This window comes from Ixodes scapularis, unplaced genomic scaffold, assembly GCF_016920785.2.
Source record: "Ixodes scapularis isolate PalLabHiFi unplaced genomic scaffold, ASM1692078v2 PGA_scaffold2__306_contigs__length_199485367, whole genome shotgun sequence".
NCBI classification, from domain to species: Eukaryota; Metazoa; Arthropoda; class Arachnida; order Ixodida; family Ixodidae; genus Ixodes; species Ixodes scapularis.
In genome coordinates, this window is record NW_024609857.1 from 156,415,339 (window position 1) to 156,435,835 (window position 20,497).

The 20,497-nt window shown below is 45.2% G+C and overlaps 1 protein-coding gene across 11 annotated transcripts in view; it reads left to right on the forward strand.

Moving 5' to 3' along the window:
- Nucleotides 1-20,497, forward strand: part of LOC8042854 (progranulin) — a 91,203-nt gene that overhangs the window by 4,476 nt on the left and 66,230 nt on the right. For 5 of the 11 annotated variants that reach the window (XM_040219365.1, XM_040219364.2, XM_040219368.2 and 2 more), the window contains exons 4-8: nucleotides 252-500; nucleotides 8,421-8,669; nucleotides 10,227-10,475; nucleotides 12,032-12,268; nucleotides 19,007-19,249. In XM_040219365.1, coding sequence (XP_040075299.1) covers nucleotides 252-500; nucleotides 8,421-8,669; nucleotides 10,227-10,475; nucleotides 12,032-12,268; nucleotides 19,007-19,249 — 1,227 coding nt within the window. The remainder of the gene's footprint in view (nucleotides 1-251; nucleotides 501-8,420; nucleotides 8,670-10,226; nucleotides 10,476-12,031; nucleotides 12,269-19,006; nucleotides 19,250-20,497) is intronic. The other 6 variants (XM_040219370.3, XM_042292076.1, XM_040219369.3 and 3 more) reach the window with 3 other exon arrangements.

A 20,497-nucleotide genomic window follows, 5' to 3' on the forward strand; every position in this document is an offset into this window, starting at 1 on the left:
GCGCGCGGTCTGCGGCCTCTAATAAATCGATGAGAAGCTAGTCTCCTCCTATAAAAGCGGTGCTTGTTCAAAGTGACTTTTGTGGCCAAATGTCCATTTTTGTTTCTTGGCCAACAAATTACCACTTCACAAACAAATGAGAAGCCCCGCCCACGAATGTGCCATACATTTGTGCAAAATTTAACTCGCTGGACTTGTTTCTTCAACAAGTTGGTTTCTGAATATGATCAGTCATCGTTGGCACATTGCAGTCGAAGACGTCCGGTGCCCCGATAGAAGTTTCTGCCGGGACGGGGAAACCTGCTGTATGTTTGGGGGTGGCTTCTACGACTGTTGTCCGTACCCTCACGCCGTGTGCTGCAGCGACCACGCGTCCTGTTGCCCGGAGGGCTACCGCTGTGAGGTGTCTACCCGCTCGTGTGTGGCCGGCAACTCAACGCTTCCCATGCTGAAGAAAATCGACACAATCCGAGAAAGCTCTTTAAAAGAACCCACCCCTGGTGAGGATATTCGTTTGATTTATCCCAGAACAACAACAAAAATATATCTATGGCATTTTCTTGGCAGCTTTATTTTTTTTAAAAGTGGGGTTGAAATTAACTTCATAAGTCAGGAATCTTTGACTTCACATGGCTGGTTTCGCATTGAAACGTTGCGACGAGTAAGATCAGCAAAGTATGGGAACCAAAGTTTCAGAGGTGAATCTGAGTGACGGAGTCAAACTTCAATGAATTCCGACAAGACTGAGGAATGCTATGCACCGCATACCGGAAGTGAGGTACCCGTGACAGTGATCTCTTTTTGAAGGCCTGGCCACTTCATGCTCGGAGCAGTGCCTCGTCAAGAAACAAAATACTACACGATCAAATCGGAAGAGTGGTTTTAGTTTCTCCTCGTCCAAATTCCTCACTGTTCAGAACGCCTGCCTGCTGCCTTAAAAGTAAGCATACAGATTAATTGTTATTATTCTAGGTCTCGTCACCAAGTCGGTTGGGCAATCGGTGAAAGAGAACGTTGCGGTCAGGTTCGAAACCGGCAACCATCGTTTAGGGCAAAAAGTAGAGAAGGAATGCTATAAGTGGGTGATTTCAGATAAAATCGACCAAAGGGTGGCTGGTCGACATTTTTAAATCAACTGATGTTTTTATATGACATTGTCTAGTGTCTGGTATAAACGAATCCACACTTAGTTTTGACCAGAAAAAAAATTTGGAGACAAGAAAAATCGTAAGGCAGGGAGAGGTGGACAGTTGCAATAACGCGCACTGATGGAGGGGGCAAGTTTGAAAGTGAATAATTAAAACAATAAAATTACGAGAATTTTAAAACTTTTTACAAACAAACTATGGGTACAACTTGCTTGTAATATAAAGAATATTTATTAAAAATTTATTTAGTTTTCTAAAAATTGCCAAACATGCCTGCTCGAACGACAAATGGCAAACTTTGGAAATCTGTATCTCATGAAATAATTTAATCATTATTACATAACTTGCAGACATTATTTTACTAATATATGGCTATTATTGAAAAAATAAATAAGGTATCTGAGTGACACAATAGTTACAATATATTTAGGCAAACATGGGAAAAAAATCAAACGAAGAAAAATTCCAATGCGAATAAAAAAAAAAACACCACCTTCGATTTTTTTAAAATTTGGGTACCCTGTGATACTCTATTTCGGCATTCATTTATATTAAAAACATGTTGCATCATTGCACTGTGAAAGAAGAAACAACTCCCCAAAGTAGGGTCCTTTTTCAAAGCCTACACTTAGCAGTGTCCTATACAAGAAGTGACTCTGAGTTCCAGTTTCATGAAACTTGCACAAATCTTTTATATACATTTATTCAGATGAGGTCATTGATAAAAAGAGCGATCGGTCACACAGTAAAAGGGAGGAGAAACTATATACAGCATTTTACATAAGCGTACAAAGTGGTATCATATTAGAGACTAATGATTTGAGAAAAGATGATGCAGTGTGAAGTTGTACCTTCCGGTATATTTTACATCTAGAGTAAAATAAATAACTTTACTTCCACACACAAAAACAAAGATATAATAGTAAGATATTTAGGTTGGCTGTGTATTTACGATTACAAACAATTTCAGGTGACGGATGCCATAGTGCCTAACTGGAGCAGCTTCGATGCTCTCGGTGTATGAATGAATCGTGGCAAGCCGATATATTTTATCCTGGTCGAGGATAACATTTTGGGATTTTTTTTTATAGTGATCAGATAAAAGTTATTAGTAACCACCAACAAAAACAGTAGGTTAAATACCCCGTGAAGAAAAATGTGATAAATAAGATGTCCCTGCATTCAAAATGAGCAGTCCTTGGGAAATCAAATTCGGCACTTTACGCTAAGGTTTTCCTCGCTGTACCCATTTAATAAAGTTGCTTCCAAGCAGATCCGACTGTCCGTGCTACATATACGTCACAGGTCCCTTCTGTTGATGACTTGCTGAGCCGCCACGCGTGCCAAGACTGAATGCCAGGGAAGGCGCGCAGCGTCAGCCACTCTTCTTTTTTTTGTTCACGATACCGAACAACCTCATTTTCGTCCAGATATACAAGATGCACGCCTTTCAGTTTCTTTGATAGAACGCTCACCATTGTCCTGGCCGTCTGAATTGCGCTTACTGAACGTTCTCTCAGTTGTTCAGCGTGGCCTGGTGCTTCACGAGTCCTCCAACTCCGTCACATGCATTTTTCCCATGTCCAGATGCAGAAAATAACCACTGGGCTTGTGGGCAATCGTCCTTTGCAAATTGGTGAAGCTGGTAGCGATTCTTGAAATGACTGGGGGCGCCGTCACTTACGTACGTCACGTACGAGTATACCGCAACGTTGTCTTCAACCCACTCCTTCACTTTTTCTAGAGCCAAGCAAGCGTGAGCGGCGTCGTGACACAGGTCCTCACTGATGATGGCAAAGCTGTTTGTAGATTTTCTTGTCGTCACTACACATGTAAATATCGAAACTTGTTTTTTTTTCCAGTGATATGCTTGCACTTCGTCAGGAAGCACGATGGTTCAGTTTTCAGCAAAGTCAAAATGAAAGACAATGCTCCCGCGTTGCAGGCACTGTTTTTCATCGTAGATCGCTTTACCTTGCGTTTGCCGGATATGGTTGTGAAGTAACCAACTTCCAACCGTCACTTTGATGACTTTTAGGAAAGCCGCAGGTTCCAAAGTTTTTTTCACAAGGTCGCCGGACTCCCATGTTGCAAGCACAATCTCTTCATCCTCCGGGATATCAAGTTCCTGGAGTGTAAGAAACTGGCCTTTTGGGCAGTGATCACAGTCTCCTTGAAGGCACAGTTCTGTTGCTGGGTCGCACAGAAATGCCGAGTTCATTTCACCAGTGTTGAATGTTGAGCCTGTAACGTTCTCTAGAGCGGCAATACAAAGATAATAATTGGCGCAGCGCACACAAACGCACACTTCCTGGTGTGGAATACATTGGACCCATCTAGGGCGCAACGAATAAAATTTCGTTAGCCCAACGCCGGAATCGGGATGCTTGTCTTTGTATACACGGAAGGCCTCTCGTATTGAGCGTGTCATGAAGCGCTTTGGCACGAACGTTTTCTCTCCGTTGAGCATGACAGAGATGACGTCCTTCTGGTTGGGACTTTGGCGCGAACGTTGTAGCTCGTCTTTCGTGAAGTACTCTAGGGCAGCAGACAGGTTCTCAGGGCTCACCTTGCACCTCGTGTAAGGATCCGGCTCATACCACACGCCATGCTTTTCCTTGAGTTTTCGGGATTTACTGATGAGGTACATTGACGCCTGTGGAATCATCTTTTGAACCTCATTCTTCGTCAGTGTTGACGGCAGGAGTGTAAGCAGTTGACAACGTTCCCGGAGAGAGGTGGCGGTTTCAAAGGCCTGCCGAAAGTTGTCCACCCACTCAGTGCATGTGGAGCATGTTGGTTCGGACGACCCCGACGGTGCGTCCCTGTCGTACGCAATACGTAGCCTTGAGCGTATATTCTTGACAGCAACCTGCTCCAGTTCTGTCTGCTTTCTCTTATAGAAAGCAGACAGAACTGTCTTTCTTTATATACAAAGACAAGCATCCCGATTCCGGCGTTGGGCTAACGAAATTTTATTCGTTGCGCCCTAGATGGGTCCAATGTATTCCACACCAGGAAGTGTGCGTTTGTGTGCGCTGCGCCAATTATTATCTTTGTATTTCCGCTCTAGAGAACGTTACAGGCTCAACATTCAACACTGGTGAAATGAACTCGGCATTTCTGTGCGACCCAGCAACAGAACTGTGCCTTCAAGGAGACTGTGATCACTGCCCAAAAGGCCAGTTTCTTACACTCCAGGAACTTGATATCCCGGAGGATGCTGCGATTTAGATCTTCAATTGCTTCTTCAGCTGGCACAAATATGTCAGGGCACTGCTCTGAGCTTCGCATCGAGATCTCCTTAGTGTTGTGCATGAAGCAATGGTAGCACAGGTAGTCCGTCGCACTCACTTTGGTGGAACAGTCAGGCGGAAGAATTTGCTTCAACGAGTTTAGGTCCAACTCGCCAACACTTCGAAAATTCCGCTGCTTTGGTATAGTCTTTTTGTGTTTGCAAAAGTAATCTGCACAAAACACTCGTTCGGAGCTCCAGGACGTCTTCATAATGTATACATAAATAATAGAAATTAAACCCCAACTGATGGCATATAATGGCCAAGTGAAAGAACTACTGGGTGCACAAGTGACAAGTCCGAGGCTGAGGAGCTCACTCACTGCAAACGTACATTTGAAAAGAGAGGTCACAACTGAGGCTGTCGGCAAAGCTTGATCAACGTCAAAGGAAGAAAGAGGGAAAGTCTCCAGACAAAAAATTGTGGTCAGCGGCCTTCGAAAAAGACTTTCCGGAATCGCACTGTCGTCCCTCCACGCGCTGATATGAAAGCACCCGAGCTTCTACCACGTGGTTCATGACACAGCCTGAGCCATGTCGGCGACCGGTTCGCGAGGGGTTGGCGGTGGGGTTACGTTGATGGTCACTCGGATTAGCCCTTGCTGTACTGAGCTACCGCCTGCAGTGCCTTATCGCCGGCTGGTTTCAACAACGAGAACACACACACCCTGTCTACACCAAAACTACAAGCGTTCACCGCACACGCGTCGCCGCCGGTTTTAAGCTTTTGTGAAATTGCTTTCTTTTGCCGCGGAGAACCGCCTTATCTTAACTACGCGCCTGAAATCCTTCCAGGCGGGCGTACACAATATCAAGCGTTTCGAGAAATGCCCGTGGAGTAGAACTATGGGAAAATTCGGAGCCCGCGATGTCGATATCGTCGCCGTTGTGTTAGTACGCCGTCGCGTACTGCAGTCCCCCGTTGGGGGAGGGGGGGGGGGGCGGTCTTACTACGATAACATGGCGACAGCGTTTACACTCTATGTATTTACGCGAGGCTCGAGTATTTGGGGATAATGCTGCCGGTTGGTGTGCCCCTTTGTGCCTGATATTATCGCCCGTGGCGCCAGCGAGTGAGATGGCGACAGGCATGACTGCTCAGTAAACAGGCGTCGGCGGCCATGTTTTGCTGGTTGAAGCGAACCCCCTTGTCCTTGACAGCGAGCGGGGAAATACGAAAAAAAGATTGTATCGGCCGTTTTGCCAGAACTAGCGACGAGTGTCGTCTGCGGTTTCCGGCAACTATTTTGCCATAATCGTGAGCTTAGCGAGGAAATGATTTTTGCTAGCCACAGAACACTACCACGCAGAAAGGGAATGCTTGAACATGTTTTTGTTCTGGATATATATCAGGGATATATATGAGAGAGAGAGAGAGAGAGAGAGATGAAGGTAGAGCGGAAGAGGGAATAGCATATAGTGTCGCAGGAGAATAAAGTAAACAAAGTTCCTAGTGGCCGATGGCTGCATGATCTTTTCTCGGATCACTAGTCCGTAATATGATACCTCTTTGTACACAGTAGTTTCTCCTTAATTTAAGTGTGTGAACGATTTCTTTAGTTATCATTGGCCTCATCTGAATAAAAATATATAAAAGACGTGTGTTGGTTTCATGAAACTGGAACTCAGAGTCGGTTCTTGTATAAAACACTGCTAAGTGTAGTCTTTGAAAAAGGACCCTACTTTGGGGAGTTGTATCTTCTTTCTCAATAAAATGATGCAACATGTTTTTAATGGAAATGAATGCCGAAATAGAGTATAACAGGTTACCTAAATTTAAAAAAAATCGAGGGTGGTGTTTTTTTTTTTATTCGCATCGGAATTTTTCTTTGTTTGATTTTTTTTTCCTGTTTGACCAAATATATTCTAACTATTGTATCACACAGATACCTTAGTTATTTTTTAAATATTAGCTATATATTAGTAGAATAATATCTGCAAATTATATCATAATGATTAAATTATTTCATGAGATACAGACCTCCAAAATTTGCCATTTGTCGTTCGAGCAGGCATGTTTGTCAATTTTTAGAAAAATAAATAAATCTTAAATAAATATGATTACTTTATATTACAAGCAAGCTATACCCATAGTTTGCGCCTAAAACGTATTAGAGTTCTCCTAATGTTATCGCTTTAGTTATTCACTCTCAAACGGGCCCCCTCCATCAGTGCGCGTTAATGCAACTGTCCACCACCTCATGCATTACGATTTTTCCTGTCCCCAAGTATTTTTTCTAGTCAAAACTAAGTTTGGATTCGTTCGTACCAGACACTAGACAATAACATATAAAAACATCAGTTGATTTGAAAATGTCGACTAGTAACCCTTTGGTCGATCTTATCTGAAATCACCCAAGTATATTTAATAGGTACTAAAGTTAAACAATCATATATTTATTTCTAAAAGATTTTGTTTTCCTTCAAAAATTAATCGCTTCCCTATATTGAACTGGGGAGTTTATATTTCAGATGACTGATTTATGACAATATATAGGTTTGGTCATCGTTGTGACTTTAACTGTTGCTACAACGGCTAGGTGGCGCAAGATTCCGCTAATTAGAGAAAGTATCCTTTACAGTTGCTTAATTATTTGTTAATATTTGATATATTTTCTAGCGACTACGACATCAAGTTCTATTCTAAAAAAGGCAAACCATTTTTTTTTGCTAAATTTTGTTTAGACGTTTATTTGACGCTTACAATAACTAGGATATGCGTTCACTGACGTCCCTACGTGCTAACTGTTTAGGCGAAAACACTAATACAACTAAGCAGAGTTAACCTACACAACTCCGTGCTACATCGAGGTTTCAGGTGTCTCGGTGCGGGCGCGGGCCGTCAATGTTGATTACATCTTCGTTCCCGACTTGGACAATGCTCAGAGCAAGTGCTTGTTATCGAGACTTTACTTCCACAAAAACGATCCCCAATTGCTTGCCGAGAGATGGATTCTTATCGAGGGTGTTATCGAGACTGGTGATACACGCTCCAGTTCCATCTTTGGGCCGTATTCGGTCACAATAGTCAGCAAGGTTTTCTGAGAGAGAAAACAAAACAAAACTCCGCTGTTACGTTCATAATTTCACTGCGGTAGTCAAGTATTTTGATACTTGCCCTCATCTGCTATTTGTCGTGTGTCCCTCTACGCAATTAATACTTCATAAAATTGCTGCATAATATTGTGTCATTTTGCATTTAACTTTGCTGGCGGGTTAAAATATCTTGCAAACCATGCCCTACTAGAAGAAGGGGATTGAGTGCGCAAGAAAGAAATAATACGCTCCACCCTGCAATGGTGTTTTTGATCTTTTTAATCATAACAATCTCCACTAATACATTAACGGTAACAGTAACAACGGCTCAATAGGTTTCCCGTTGAAACGTGGAGCAGTGACCAGGATACCGCTATGCCAATGATAATTTTACAATAGAAGGCAGCGGAAGAGCAGCTGAAGAGAAATTGTGCAGTACACAGAAGAAAAAAAAAACGAGAAACACCAACCACAATTGAACGGGAATCATATGAAACTTTCGCCATAAACAAGAAAGTCATGTTGGGCCTGCTTGAAAACTATCAGGGTAAATTACAAAACCGGTACGCCGCACCACTTAAAAAAATGTGGCATAAAAATATCTATTCAGTGCTATCGCGCATTCAGTGCATTTGACGGACTGTCAAGTCTAGCTGTTTTATTAGTGTCGATGTTGCCGTGTTTCTGCGCACACGCGCGGTCTGCGGCCTCTAATAAACAGATGAGAAAATATTCTGCTTCTATACAAAAGGCCTTGTTTAAAGTGGCTTCGGTCGCCAGAGGTCCTTTTTGTTTCTTAGTCAACATGTTCCCACTTCACAAACAAACAAGAAGCACCGCCCCCAAATATGCCATGCCTTTGTGAAAAGTTTAACTCTCTGGAATTGTTTCTTCAACACGTTGATTTTTGAGTATGATCAACTCTCTCTGGCACATTGCAGGCGAAAGCATCCGGTGCCCAGATGGAAATTTCTGCCAAGACGGCCAAACCTGCTGTCTGCTTTCGGGAGGCCGGTACGGCTGTTGTCCGTACCCCCACGCCGTGTGCTGCAGCGACCACGCGTCCTGCTGCCCGGAGGGCTACCGCTGCAAGGTGTCTACCCGGTCGTGTGTGGCCGGCAACTCAACGCTTCCCATGCTGAAGAAAATCGACACAATCGGAGGCAGCCCTTTGAAAGAACCCGTTCCTGGTGAGGATATTAGTTTGATTAATTCCAGAACAAAAACAAAATATATCTTTGACGTTTCCGTGACAGCCTGCTTTATTCTAAGCGAGGTTGAAGTTAACTTCATAAATTAGGAATTTTTGATCGCACGTGGCTAGTTTCACATAAAAGCGTTGCGACGAGTAAGATCAGCAAATAGTTCGATCAAAACAAAATAGGCGCTTATCCCGCCACCGGAGCTACTCTTCAAGTACATGACTGCTCGAGGGCTTGCATGTTAGTATGGGGAAAAATTTTTCAGAAATCAGTCTGAGTGGCGGAGTCAAACTTTAATGAATTCAGACAAGAATGAGAAGCGCCATGCACCACATACCGAAATGGCGGTACGCGTATCAGTGACCTCTATTTGAAGGCCGGACCGCTTCATGTTTTGTGCAGTGCCTCGTCAAGAAACAAAATATTACACGACCAAATCAGAAGAGATATCGTCGACGCTCTCATCATCAGCTGGCTCATAGGGCAGCATACTGTCCAGCATGGTCGTGATCTTCTGACCATGTACAAAAAGAAAAGCTGTAAATCCAGTGGTCTCTTGAATCGCCGTGTTGTTTTGAGGTGAACGTGACGTAGGGCGACACCTTGTCCCACATCTTGTGCTCGACGTCGACGTACATAGAGATCATGTCGGCGATTGCCTTGTTGAGACGCTCCGTCAGCCCGCTGGTCTGCGCGTGGTACGCAGTGGCATGACGGTGGCTGGTGTGACTGAGCCGGAGGTTTTCTTGTGTCAGCCATGCCATGAACGATGATCCACGATCTGTAATAGGAACTTCGGGAGCGCCGTGTCGGAGGACAATGGGCTCGATGAAAAACTTGGCGACTTCAAAAGGAGTACCTGAAGGAAGGGCTTTCATTTTTGCGTACCGCATGAGATAATCTGTGGCAATGATTATACAGTGGTTTCCGACGTTGACTGCGGAAAAAAACCAAGTAGATTTATTCCGATCTGCTGGAAGGGTGCAGTTGGCGGAGGAATTGGCTGTAAGAGACCTGTCGGCCTCGTCGGAGGTTTTTGACGTCGCTGGCACTCGTGGCATGATCCTGTTTATAGGTTGACGATTTTGGGGAGCCCTGGGTCAGTAATACCTTTCCCCAATATGGGCAAGCGTCCGGCTGTAACTGAGGTGTCCGGACGTCAGGTCGTCGTGACATGCTTGAAAAATCTCCCCTCGAAGGTCGGTAGGGATTACCAGCAGCCACGGCGAGCTGTTGTATCCGAAGTTCTCTTTGTAGAGTACACCTTGTCTAATGGCAAAGGGCGGCAGGGCTCGTGAGAAAACACGTGGCATGGCACACCCGTAACCTCCCAGGTGCTCGATTAACGCGCGCAGCTCAGGATCGTCTCGTTGACGTCGTGCCCTGTCGTCGGTGGTCACTGCTCTTAGGAAGCACTCGTCGTCATCGTCGTCGCTGCATTCGGCATGAGTTAGCATACGTTTAAATGCGACGTTTTATTTAACCTGCTGAAGCCGTCAACACAAAGCGAGTCTCGAATAAAGTCAAGCGTTCAATACATTTCAGTCGAGAGGGTCCGTTGCCCGGACGGCAATTACTGCCAAGACGGCCAGACGTGTTGCCTTACCACGGTAGGCCGCTTCGGCTGCTGTCCTTACCCCCACGCCGAGTGCTGCAGCGATTACGCCAGCTGCTGCCCCGAGGGATACCGCTGCAAGGTGTCTACCCGGTCGTGTGTGGCCGGCAACTCAACGCTTCCCATGCTGAAGAAAATCGACACAATCGGAGGCAGCCCTTTGAAAGAACCCGTTCCTGGTGAGGATATTCGTTTGATTAATTCCAGAACAAAAACAAAATATATCTTTGACGTTTCCGTGACAGCCTGCTTTATTCTAAGCGAGGTTGAAGTTAACTTCATAAATTAGGAATTTTTGATCGCACGTGGCTAGTTTCACATAAAAGCGTTGCGACGAGTAAGATCAGCAAATAGTTCGATCAAAACAAAATAGGCGCTTATCCCGCCACCGGAGCTACTCTTCAAGTACATGACTGCTCTAGGGCTTGCATGTTAGTATGGGGAAAAATTTTTCAGAGATCAGTCTGAGTGGCGGAGTCAAACTTTAATGAATTCAGACAAGAATGAGAAGCGCCATGCACCACATACCGGAATGGCGGTACGCGTATCAGTGACCTCTATTTGAAGGCCGGACCGCTTCATGTTTTGTGCAGTGCCTCGTCAAGAAACAAAATATTACACGACCAAATCAGAAGTGATATCGTCGTCGCTCTCATCATCAGCTGGCTCATAGGGCAGCATACTGTCCAGCATGGTCGTGATCTTCTGACCATGTACAGAAAGAAAAGCTGTAAATCCAGTGGTCTCTTGAATCGCCGTGTTGTTTTGAGGTGAACGTGACGTAGGGCGACACCTTGTCCCACATCTTGTGCTCGACGTCGACGTACATAGAGATCATGTCGACGATTGCCTTGTTGAGACGCTCCGTCAGCCCGCTGGTCTGCGCGTGGTACGCAGTGGCATGACGGTGGCTGGTGTGACTGAGCCGGAGGTTTTCTTGTGTCAGCCATGCCATGAACGATGATCCACGATCTGTAATAGGAACTTCGGGAGCGCCGTGTCGGAGGACAATGGGCTCGATGAAAAACTTGGCGACTTCAAAAGGAGTACCTGAGGAAGGGCTTTCATTTTTGCTTACCGCATGAGATAATCTGTGGCAACGATTATACAGTGGTTTCCGACGTTGACTGCGGAAAAAAACCAAGTAGATTTATTCCGATCTGCTGGAAGGGTGCAGTTGGCGGAGGAATTGGCTGTAAGAGACCTGTCGGCCTCGTCGGAGGTTTTTGACGTCGCTGGCACTCGTGGCATGATCCTGTTTATAGGTTGACGATTTTGGGGAGCCCTGGGTCAGTAATACCTTTCCCCAATATGGGCAAGCGTCCGGCTGTAACTGAGGTGTCCGGACGTCAGGTCGTCGTGACATGCTTGAAAAATCTCCCCTCGAAGGTCGGTAGGGATTACCAGCCGCCACGGCGAGCTGTTGTATCCAAAGTTCTCTTTGTAGAGTACACCTTGTCTAATGGCAAAGGGCGGCAGGGCTCGTGAGAAAACACGCGGCATGGCACACCCGTAACCTCCCAGGTGCTCGATTAACGCGCGCAGCTCAGGATCGTCTCGTTGACGTCGTGCCCTGTCGTCGGTGGTCACTGCTCTTAGGAAGCACTCGTCGTCATCGTCGTCGCTGCATTCGGCATGAGTTAGCATACGTTTAAATGCGATGTTTTATTTAACCTGCTGAAGCCGTCAACACAAAGCGAGTCTCGAATAAAGTCAAGCGTTCAATACATTTCAGTCGAGAGGGTCCGTTGCCCGGACGGCAATTACTGCCAAGACGGCCAGACGTGTTGCCTTACCACGGGAGGCCGCTTCGGCTGCTGTCCTTACCCCCACGCCGAGTGCTGCAGCGACCACGCCAGCTGCTGCCCCGAGGGATACCGCTGCCAGCTGTCCACCCACTCTTGCATCCTTGGCAACTCGACGGTGGCCATGTTGAAGAAGATCAGCACGTTCAGCGATAGCCCAGCTTCTGGTGAGGCGACAGTGCAATATTCTTTCCTTGAAGCGGCGCGCGTAATAGTTTCTGTAAACACATACTCCTGTGCCGTGATGAATATGGTGACACCTGGCGATTGTGACGTAATGTTAGACAACACGGAAAAGTCAGGGAATAGGTGATTTTCAAAAGTCAGAACCAACTAGGGTCCATCACAGAGGCTCAATGATTTTTGCTCTGATAGCCATAACTGAACAAATAAATCGCACAATTCACGCTTCTTTTACATGTTGAATAAAATGTGACGTAATAAACGCCTTAGAAATGAAGCCCTTTTACGGTCTATTTGAAAATAATGCGAATTGGCGTGCGCACCTAACACCAACAAGCTGGTAAGTCTATAACTGACATAGTACTCAATTACAAGAGACTGTATACAATTGATGGACTTACCTTTGGTTGGTGTCGTTTGCGCATGCCACTTTTCAATTTTTTTCGGATCCACCATAAGAGAACGTAATAAAAAAAAAAGTCTACAAATAATTTGCGAAATTAAAAGAAAAGAATCATGGGAACATGTTGAGGTTTAGTTACACGCTTTTGAAGTGCTCGCATTGTTCGTGAAAGAAGTTCAAATACTGAAATAACGCCATGACGAAGGCTCCTGCAAAGTGTTACCTGTTTTAGATATTTACATTAGAAAATTAAGTTTGAAGCCGCCTGCACGTGCGGTCTGTATAACACTGAACATAGCATGATTATTTTAGCAGTCACTTCTCCGTCATTTTTCCGCCACCTCCTCCCTGCTCTCATACACGTTCAGTTTTTGTTGTGTAAAAAATCTTTGCGGTACCGCCATTAGAGTGGCATCAATCTTTGGCTTAAGGCTCTGTATAACATGCTTCATGATAATTTTTAACTGTCTTAACCGATACGCTGAAATCAACCAAGCTATATTTTTTCTCTTAATAATGGTTCCAATGCTTTTGTTGTCAAAACACATGTTCTTGTTTCATTAATTCACGAGCGACCATGACAGGTTTTTACGTGAGAGACTCATGTCAGCGCTCGGGGTGGGCAAGAGTATTCTCTGCCCAAACTCCACGAATCAGCGATTTCTAAAAATAAATGTCCATTCTCCGAGCAACAAACACCCTGTCATTGCCTATCTATCATTGCGGCAAACTCCCCCATTGGCCACGAGCCCGACCGAAATTCGTCACTGTGATCGGCGTTCCACGATTGGCCAAACTCTTCAGTAGCATTCTTTCTGCTCTTCACGACGGAAATGACAGCAACGTCAGACTCTCGACTCCGACGGCGTTGATTAAGGAAAGGGATGACTATAGGCACACGACATAGATCTTGTCGCTCTCTACTAATAATATTGGTCGTGACGTGAGAGATAGAAAGTATAAGAGGGTACCACTGAAACAGCTAGTCACCAATATAGGGTCAGAACCCTATCGTCAAATATACTGGATATGGTGCTGTCTACGCACCCGAGCGTTATATTACCCATAACCTACCTACCCGGTATAAGTGAGCATTCAGTCTTCCACTTTGCACTACGTATTCTACTTGTAACTCAAAAGCTGGTGTAAAACTATTCGTGATTACACCAGGGGCCCTAAACTCGTGAAACACAAAGTTGGAGCTGAAAGTTCGCGGAGCGCGCCGATTGGATGTTGGCGAGAAAAGCGCCAAGTCATCGTCATGATTGTCCAATCGGTGCGCTCCCTCAACTTCGGCTCCAACTTCGTGTTTCACGAGTTTAGGGCCCCAGAGCTAACTTTTCTTCAATTAACTTGGCCCTGTCCAAGTTCCTTGACGATTCTTTGCCCGCTTTTTAGAGCGCTCCGTAGAGTCTAATTGGATTTTGTTTAAAAACTGTTAAAATGTTGATTAAAACATGCATACCATCTAGGAAAATTCGAGGCAATGCTAACGCACCTTGGTTTAGCGCTAACCTCCGGCGGCTATGAAACAGAAAGAAAAGACTGTTTCGCACTGCCAGGCGGCTGTCCTCTGAAGGACGCTGGACAGCGTACCATAATGCAAATAATGAGTACACAGCAACTATTAGTGAAACTAAGTCGCATTTTTTTAAAATTGTACCCTGCCTACCACGTTAGCGAATAATCCTAAACAATTCTGAAGTATCGTCAATTCTAACATTAGTCTAGCATTGTTCTGCGTTATTTTGATTGCGTATAGATATTTCAATTCTCGAAAGTTCTACTGCATTAAACTATGTTTTAGGATGTCCTTCGCGGCTTCAATGTTAATCCATGTCCAGCATTGCCCGTCCATACCTTTCTGCCAATGGACCCTGTAACCATAGGCGCGATTGGTGTCGCTGGCGTTATTGATAATATGAAACTTTCATCTGGTGCCGGAATCAAATGAATTAACACCAAGTTCTTAAAAAATTGTAATATGTATTGATTCATAACCTTCTCAACTATCTATGTGCAATCTCTTAACTTGGGTACAGTCCCAAGCGATTGGGAAGTTGGGAAGGTGGTTCCTATACATAAATCTGGTGAAAAGCATAACTCATTCAATTATCGACCAATTTCTTTAACAAGTGTGCCATGTAAATTCTCGAAGACATAACCTACTCGCAGTTAACTTTCTTGAATCGAATGACTTTTTCACAAACTCGCAGCACGGCTTCCGGAAACATTCCTCATGTGAGACGCAACTAATATCATTCACGTACAATCTTCATCATTATCTTGATGATTATTGCGAAATTGATTGTGTTTTTCTTTTAATTTCTCCAATGCTTTTGACAAAGCTGCTTGGGAAAAGAGCGTGTTGGTTTAAGTCATGGATGAAGAAAGAATAAAACAATTAAAACAGGGACAACACCAACCACATCTTTCAACTAGTAACAGACGAGTAAACTTTCATCAGCGAGCAGCCGACTATTGGGCAGGAGATCGAACTATAGGTGGCGCTTTATTGAGGTTGTTGTCCCCACAGCCCGGTGTTTACTAACACAGCATAACAAAGAAATTGAACCTCTTCATGCACGGCCGGGACCCGAGCGCTTCGCTCTGACCAATGCTGGCCTTCGAATCGTCATCTTCGATATCACTGATGAAAAACAAACAAGAAAATTCGGTTTGTTGCCCCCACAGCTGAAGCGTACCGCTAGAGGCGTGACTGTTCGATCTCCTCCCCAATACCCAGGAAGAGAAGGGGGGAGAAGGGAAGATAAGAAACGCGAAGTGCAAGTCCGAGTGGTGGGCTTATCTCGGATTTCAGAAATTCAACCTCTGTTTTCTTCAGCAGGAGGGAAGGGTTTGACACGTTGTCTTTTGCTGTGGTCATGGCGAATGATTCTATGATTTCCCTGGCGAATCTGCTGTCATGCCCCCCCCCCCCCCCCCCCCCCCCCCAGGATTTTTGTTCCATCAAAGAGGGGATGACAACGCAAACACGAACGGGCATGTAAGACTATGGGATGATAAGAATCTGGAGAGGCCTTAGAAACTTCGTTTTGATGTTTGCGGAGTCTGTGATTGGTGCATCTGCCGGTCTGTCATATGTATTGATGACCGCAGCTCAAGGGGATGGAGTACACTTTCTTCTCTTTGCATGGAATGAATTTCTTTTCGCGTTTAACAGTGCAGCCAATCGGAATCCGGTTGTTGTTCACTTGTTGACAGAGTTGTTTAAGACGCGTGCGGCACGAGAAGACAACATTCGTGTCGAACTTTGAGGCGATGGATTTTATCCGGTGGGCGGAATTGTGTACGTAAGGAATGACGGCCATTCGGGCTTTCTTTTTTGTGGCTGGTGACTTCGATCAGTAATGGAAAGGATGATTCACGGGCCTGATCGCTAGTCACCAGCCACAAAAAAGAAAGTCCGGTTCGCCGTCATTCCTAAAGCCTTTAAGGGGCGTAATATGCCCCTTAAAGGGCGGTGCAACGATTTTTGTACTTTGAGCAAATACCGCTTAGAACGGATTGCTGACGTTAATGACCTCTGAAACACCCGTTCGTTTTCCACCACTCGCAATCGAAGTCGCAGAAGAAATTATAGAAGAACGAGAAGCGTTCACCGCCTCAACCATTGCCACCTGGAAGACAAGGCCTGCGCGTTTCCTCGTCTAAACGCCATCACTACTAGATAAACTCAGCGCCTCCTAGGTAGCCCGGATGAGCACCATCGTCTGCGACATCCCCTGCTTCAGTGGTCATGATTAAAGCCACTAAATAAGCTACGCTTCAGACTAACGACACAAAAGCCATCTTGGTACTTAAAATCATGGTTTCCAGTTATCTGAAGCTTTATCTGAAATCGCAGAAAACGCTTTTACGCACTCCAGAAATCTTCAAACAGTTCACGACAGAGGAACATAATATCACCTGAGCTTCCTAACACCGTATCTAAAGCTCAGGAAGTCGCATTTTTGAATTGTGACGATCGACAGTTTCGTCTACTTAGCACCGAGCACCAAGATGGAGCCGCCCAATGTCAGATCAGGGAACAGAGTGCCCCTATTCTAAGCGTAGCTCATTTAATTGCTCTAGTCATGCTCGGAAGGAGTTTAGATTAATAGGTTGCTAAGCCTGGCGATTTGGATGGTGTGGCGTGCACGTTGAAAATGAACTGCGGAACCTCGCTATCAACTCGTGCTCAGCAGCAGTCGCCTACACAGATATTGGCGACATGAGTGATCGCGTTCCCGCGGTCGGCCTGCCGCAATTGGCTGAATGCTGACTTGACGTCAGCAAAGAATTTCTCATCGAGAGAAATAAGTGTAATGTTAGAACTGCAATTTGGACGCTGTTCGCAGTGTTAGTTTCAGAGCGGAGCGATTTCAAGCTTCCACTATGCTCACTACAAACACCATCGAACTTGTTCTTCGCGAGGTACTGACGTCAGGAGAGGGAACTATAGGAGGGCGCCACCGAAACATCTCGCCGCCGATGGCCGCCAGTGAATGCGACGTAGCTGCGGCGTGGCCCACACTCTCGTCAAGCTTCGGGGTGTTTGCCGCTTGAGGCGGGTCGGGATCAACTAACGATGACGTCGTGTGCAGTCCTTGTTTTCTAGCTGGTATTGCTTCAACTCGCAGCCAGAATAGCCAGAATAAGCGGCCATGTGACCTGGAGCCGATTATATGCCGCCAATGTTTAGCATAGCCACGCGCTGAGGTTTGCAAAACTCAGGACACGCCTTAAATTCCAGACATTGTTAGGATTCAGCTTTTGGCGACGTGCGCGACCGAAAGCGTCGCTGTGGTCGGGCTTCCACGATTGGCCGAACGATGACTATGGCGTCAGAAAAGGATTTATCATCGACGGAAATAAGAGGAATGAAAGAACTTTAGTTTCGTGCGGTGTTGGCAGTGTTCCTTTGAGAGCGCAATGATTTCAAGCTTCCACCATGCTATTTACAAACACCATCGAACTTGTTGTTTGTAAGGTAATGACGTCACAAGGGGTAACCGTAGGAGGGCGACACTAAAACATCTCGCCGCTAATTGTTGTCATTGAGGCAATTGGGCACGAGCCAGTGCTCGAATGTTTGTTTACCTATTGACTATCGCGAGCCTAAAGGGCTGTTTATACTCCGACGTTGAGCGCAGGGAGCGCAGCGTAGCCCAGAACGCGCGCCTTTCATTGGCCGGCGACCAGGAACTCGATTTCTGCGACCAATTTGTATCAATGTGCGCTGCGCTACGCCGCTCCCGTCGACGTTTCGTTTAAGTATAAATGTACCTTAAATCGAGTGTTAACGCAACGCTCGGGTCCGATCTATCAGCAGCGTTGATATACCGTCACTGTGGGAACTATGCCCTACGTCATCAAGTTTTGCGAAGAGAGAAATTGACTCAAGACGCTCGCTTTTCTCCTTGAAGTTACACCGCAACAAGGGAGTTCCTTGGTCAGTGGCGTTGCGTCAGGGTGTGCGTGGGTCTCACGTGCTAGTAAGCTCGTGTAAAGTGAAAACATTTTAACTGAATATCGTTTCACCGCCCCTTTATTGACATGTATTTGACAAAAGGAAACATTGTAACTGGCTGATATTTTAATTTACCCGATTGATAAATGTTCTAAAATATTTACTACGTTATAATTATTCGTAATATTTGCTCTTACAAGCAAGCACACAGAAATAATGCACTCGCTTTTATCCATAGAAATGCATTACTGGAACTTAGTTTTCGACTGGTTGCTGCCTGTTTTAATTTACAACAGCACACTAGTGCCAGCTGAACCTCTAGTATACATTATAGTAACTCTATGGCTCCTACCCTAGACATCAGGACAATGATAATCATTTTCGAGCGACAGGTTTGCTGGTCTATGTGAAAAGCACGATAGAGCTTAGGGCCATCGGGCTCCTAATCCAACACCGTCAAACTTGTCAGCTTTACATTACTTTATTTTATTTGATGAAAAGATAATACATCTTACTAAACACGCTATAGTGGGCGTTTGTCCAATCATGTACCGTGATGATACATTTTGTCGCACACGTCATCATTGACTTTTTGCAAAGGGGGTGGGTGTAAAAACACGCGCAGCAGAACACAAGGATTGCACCACAGACTTTTCGCCCTTGAGGCAGAATAACATTTCGCTACCCAAACATACCAGCAACACAATTAGCACAACTTTCTTGCAACGAGCTGCAAAAGAAGCGATTACTTTAGACCATGCATTTTCTTTGAGCAAAATCATGGCCGACCGTTCGTTGCCAGTATACATTCCCATTGTTGTCGTCCACTTTCAATGCTCGCTGCAGGCAATACGGTGTCGTGTCCCGACGGCAGTTCCTGCCTCGACCAGCAGACCTGTTGTCAGTCGAAAAACGGGACATACGGCTGCTGTCCGCTTCCCGAAGCGGTCTGCTGCCCTGACCACGAGACGTGCTGTCCGAAAGGAACCGTTTGTGTCGAGGCAATCCAGGCGTGCCTTGGCCTCAACGAGATGTCGCCTATGCTGAAGAAAGTCCCAGCCTTCAGAACTGACAAGAAGCCTCGCCTCGGTACGTCGTGAGATCTTCCAGTCGATTGCTGACTCACCGTGCAGATGATGTCTCAAGAGTTAGTTGGGAATGCTGTATTTTAACTCGTTATTTCTCTCAAAATATGCAAAACGTTAGATTCCAATGCTCCCAGTAGCATATATAATAATATCTGGTCAAGAAGTCATAATCATTATGGCGCATGATTTAAATGTAGTTTAAGTTGCCCTTTGTATGTTCGTTCTGGCGAGTTGCAAAGGTGCGCCAAAAAGAGGAAAAGAACAGGCAGCTCAAAGAAGGAAACGCTTTCAAATATTTATTTATGGTGACCTTGCAGAAAATACGAATCACTATAGTCCCTGATATCTTAAGAAACGGGTCGCTTATCTTGTTAGTGCTTTTTGTTTCATGACTCGTTCGTTAGAGTTCTTATTGTGTAATGCCACAACTTCATTGGCTGAGACGCTAAAAAAAAAAAAAAACTCCTTTAAGCAGTTAGTGACTGCTTAAAGTGACTGCCACGTATTGATCAGACTACGCTGTTTTTTTTTTTAAATTTCGTAGGCTACATATAGTTAATATTTGTTACAGACCAACGTAAAATACTTGTTTTTGCAATCAATAGCAAGGGAATAGGTGTCTTAGTTGCACCAACTCTACCCCATTTCACCTTACGTGCGACCGCAGCGGATCCTACCACCATGCCGGCCAATCCAGCTCTGTGAACGTAGTACCTGATACGCTCTTTGCCTGTTACCGCGCCCTCTCTCCAAGGTCCACTAACTCTCCCACGGCCTTGGGTTGAGTTCGATGGCTTGTGTCATCCGCTGCGACCGGACGTAAGGTGGAACGGTGTTTTGAGATTTCCTCAACTGTATACTTATATGCTTTAAACTCTGAGTCTACAAAACTTTTTTGGGGAAAATAAAATCAGCTAAGAATGTGCAGTTTTTTGGGTTTACGTACTCAGCTGCAAATTGAACTCTTTTTGTTTTTGTTTTCATGCTTTGTTTTGCGCTGACGTGGCTGGCTGGCTTTACTACACCAGGCCTTTTTGATTGTAACACAACGACCCGTGTCCCATGCGTACTGTCAGCACCAAAAACTAGCAAAACGAAATTTTAGTGCTTCAAGTCCTTAAAGGGAGTAAGGCGTGGTTCAGCGAAGCACTGAAGAATAAGCTCGATTACATTTCTAGTGCACAGCTTCATCGAAAGAAGCTTGCCTTACAAACATTAGCCTGCCTTCTGTCAAGGGCAGCATTAGTAA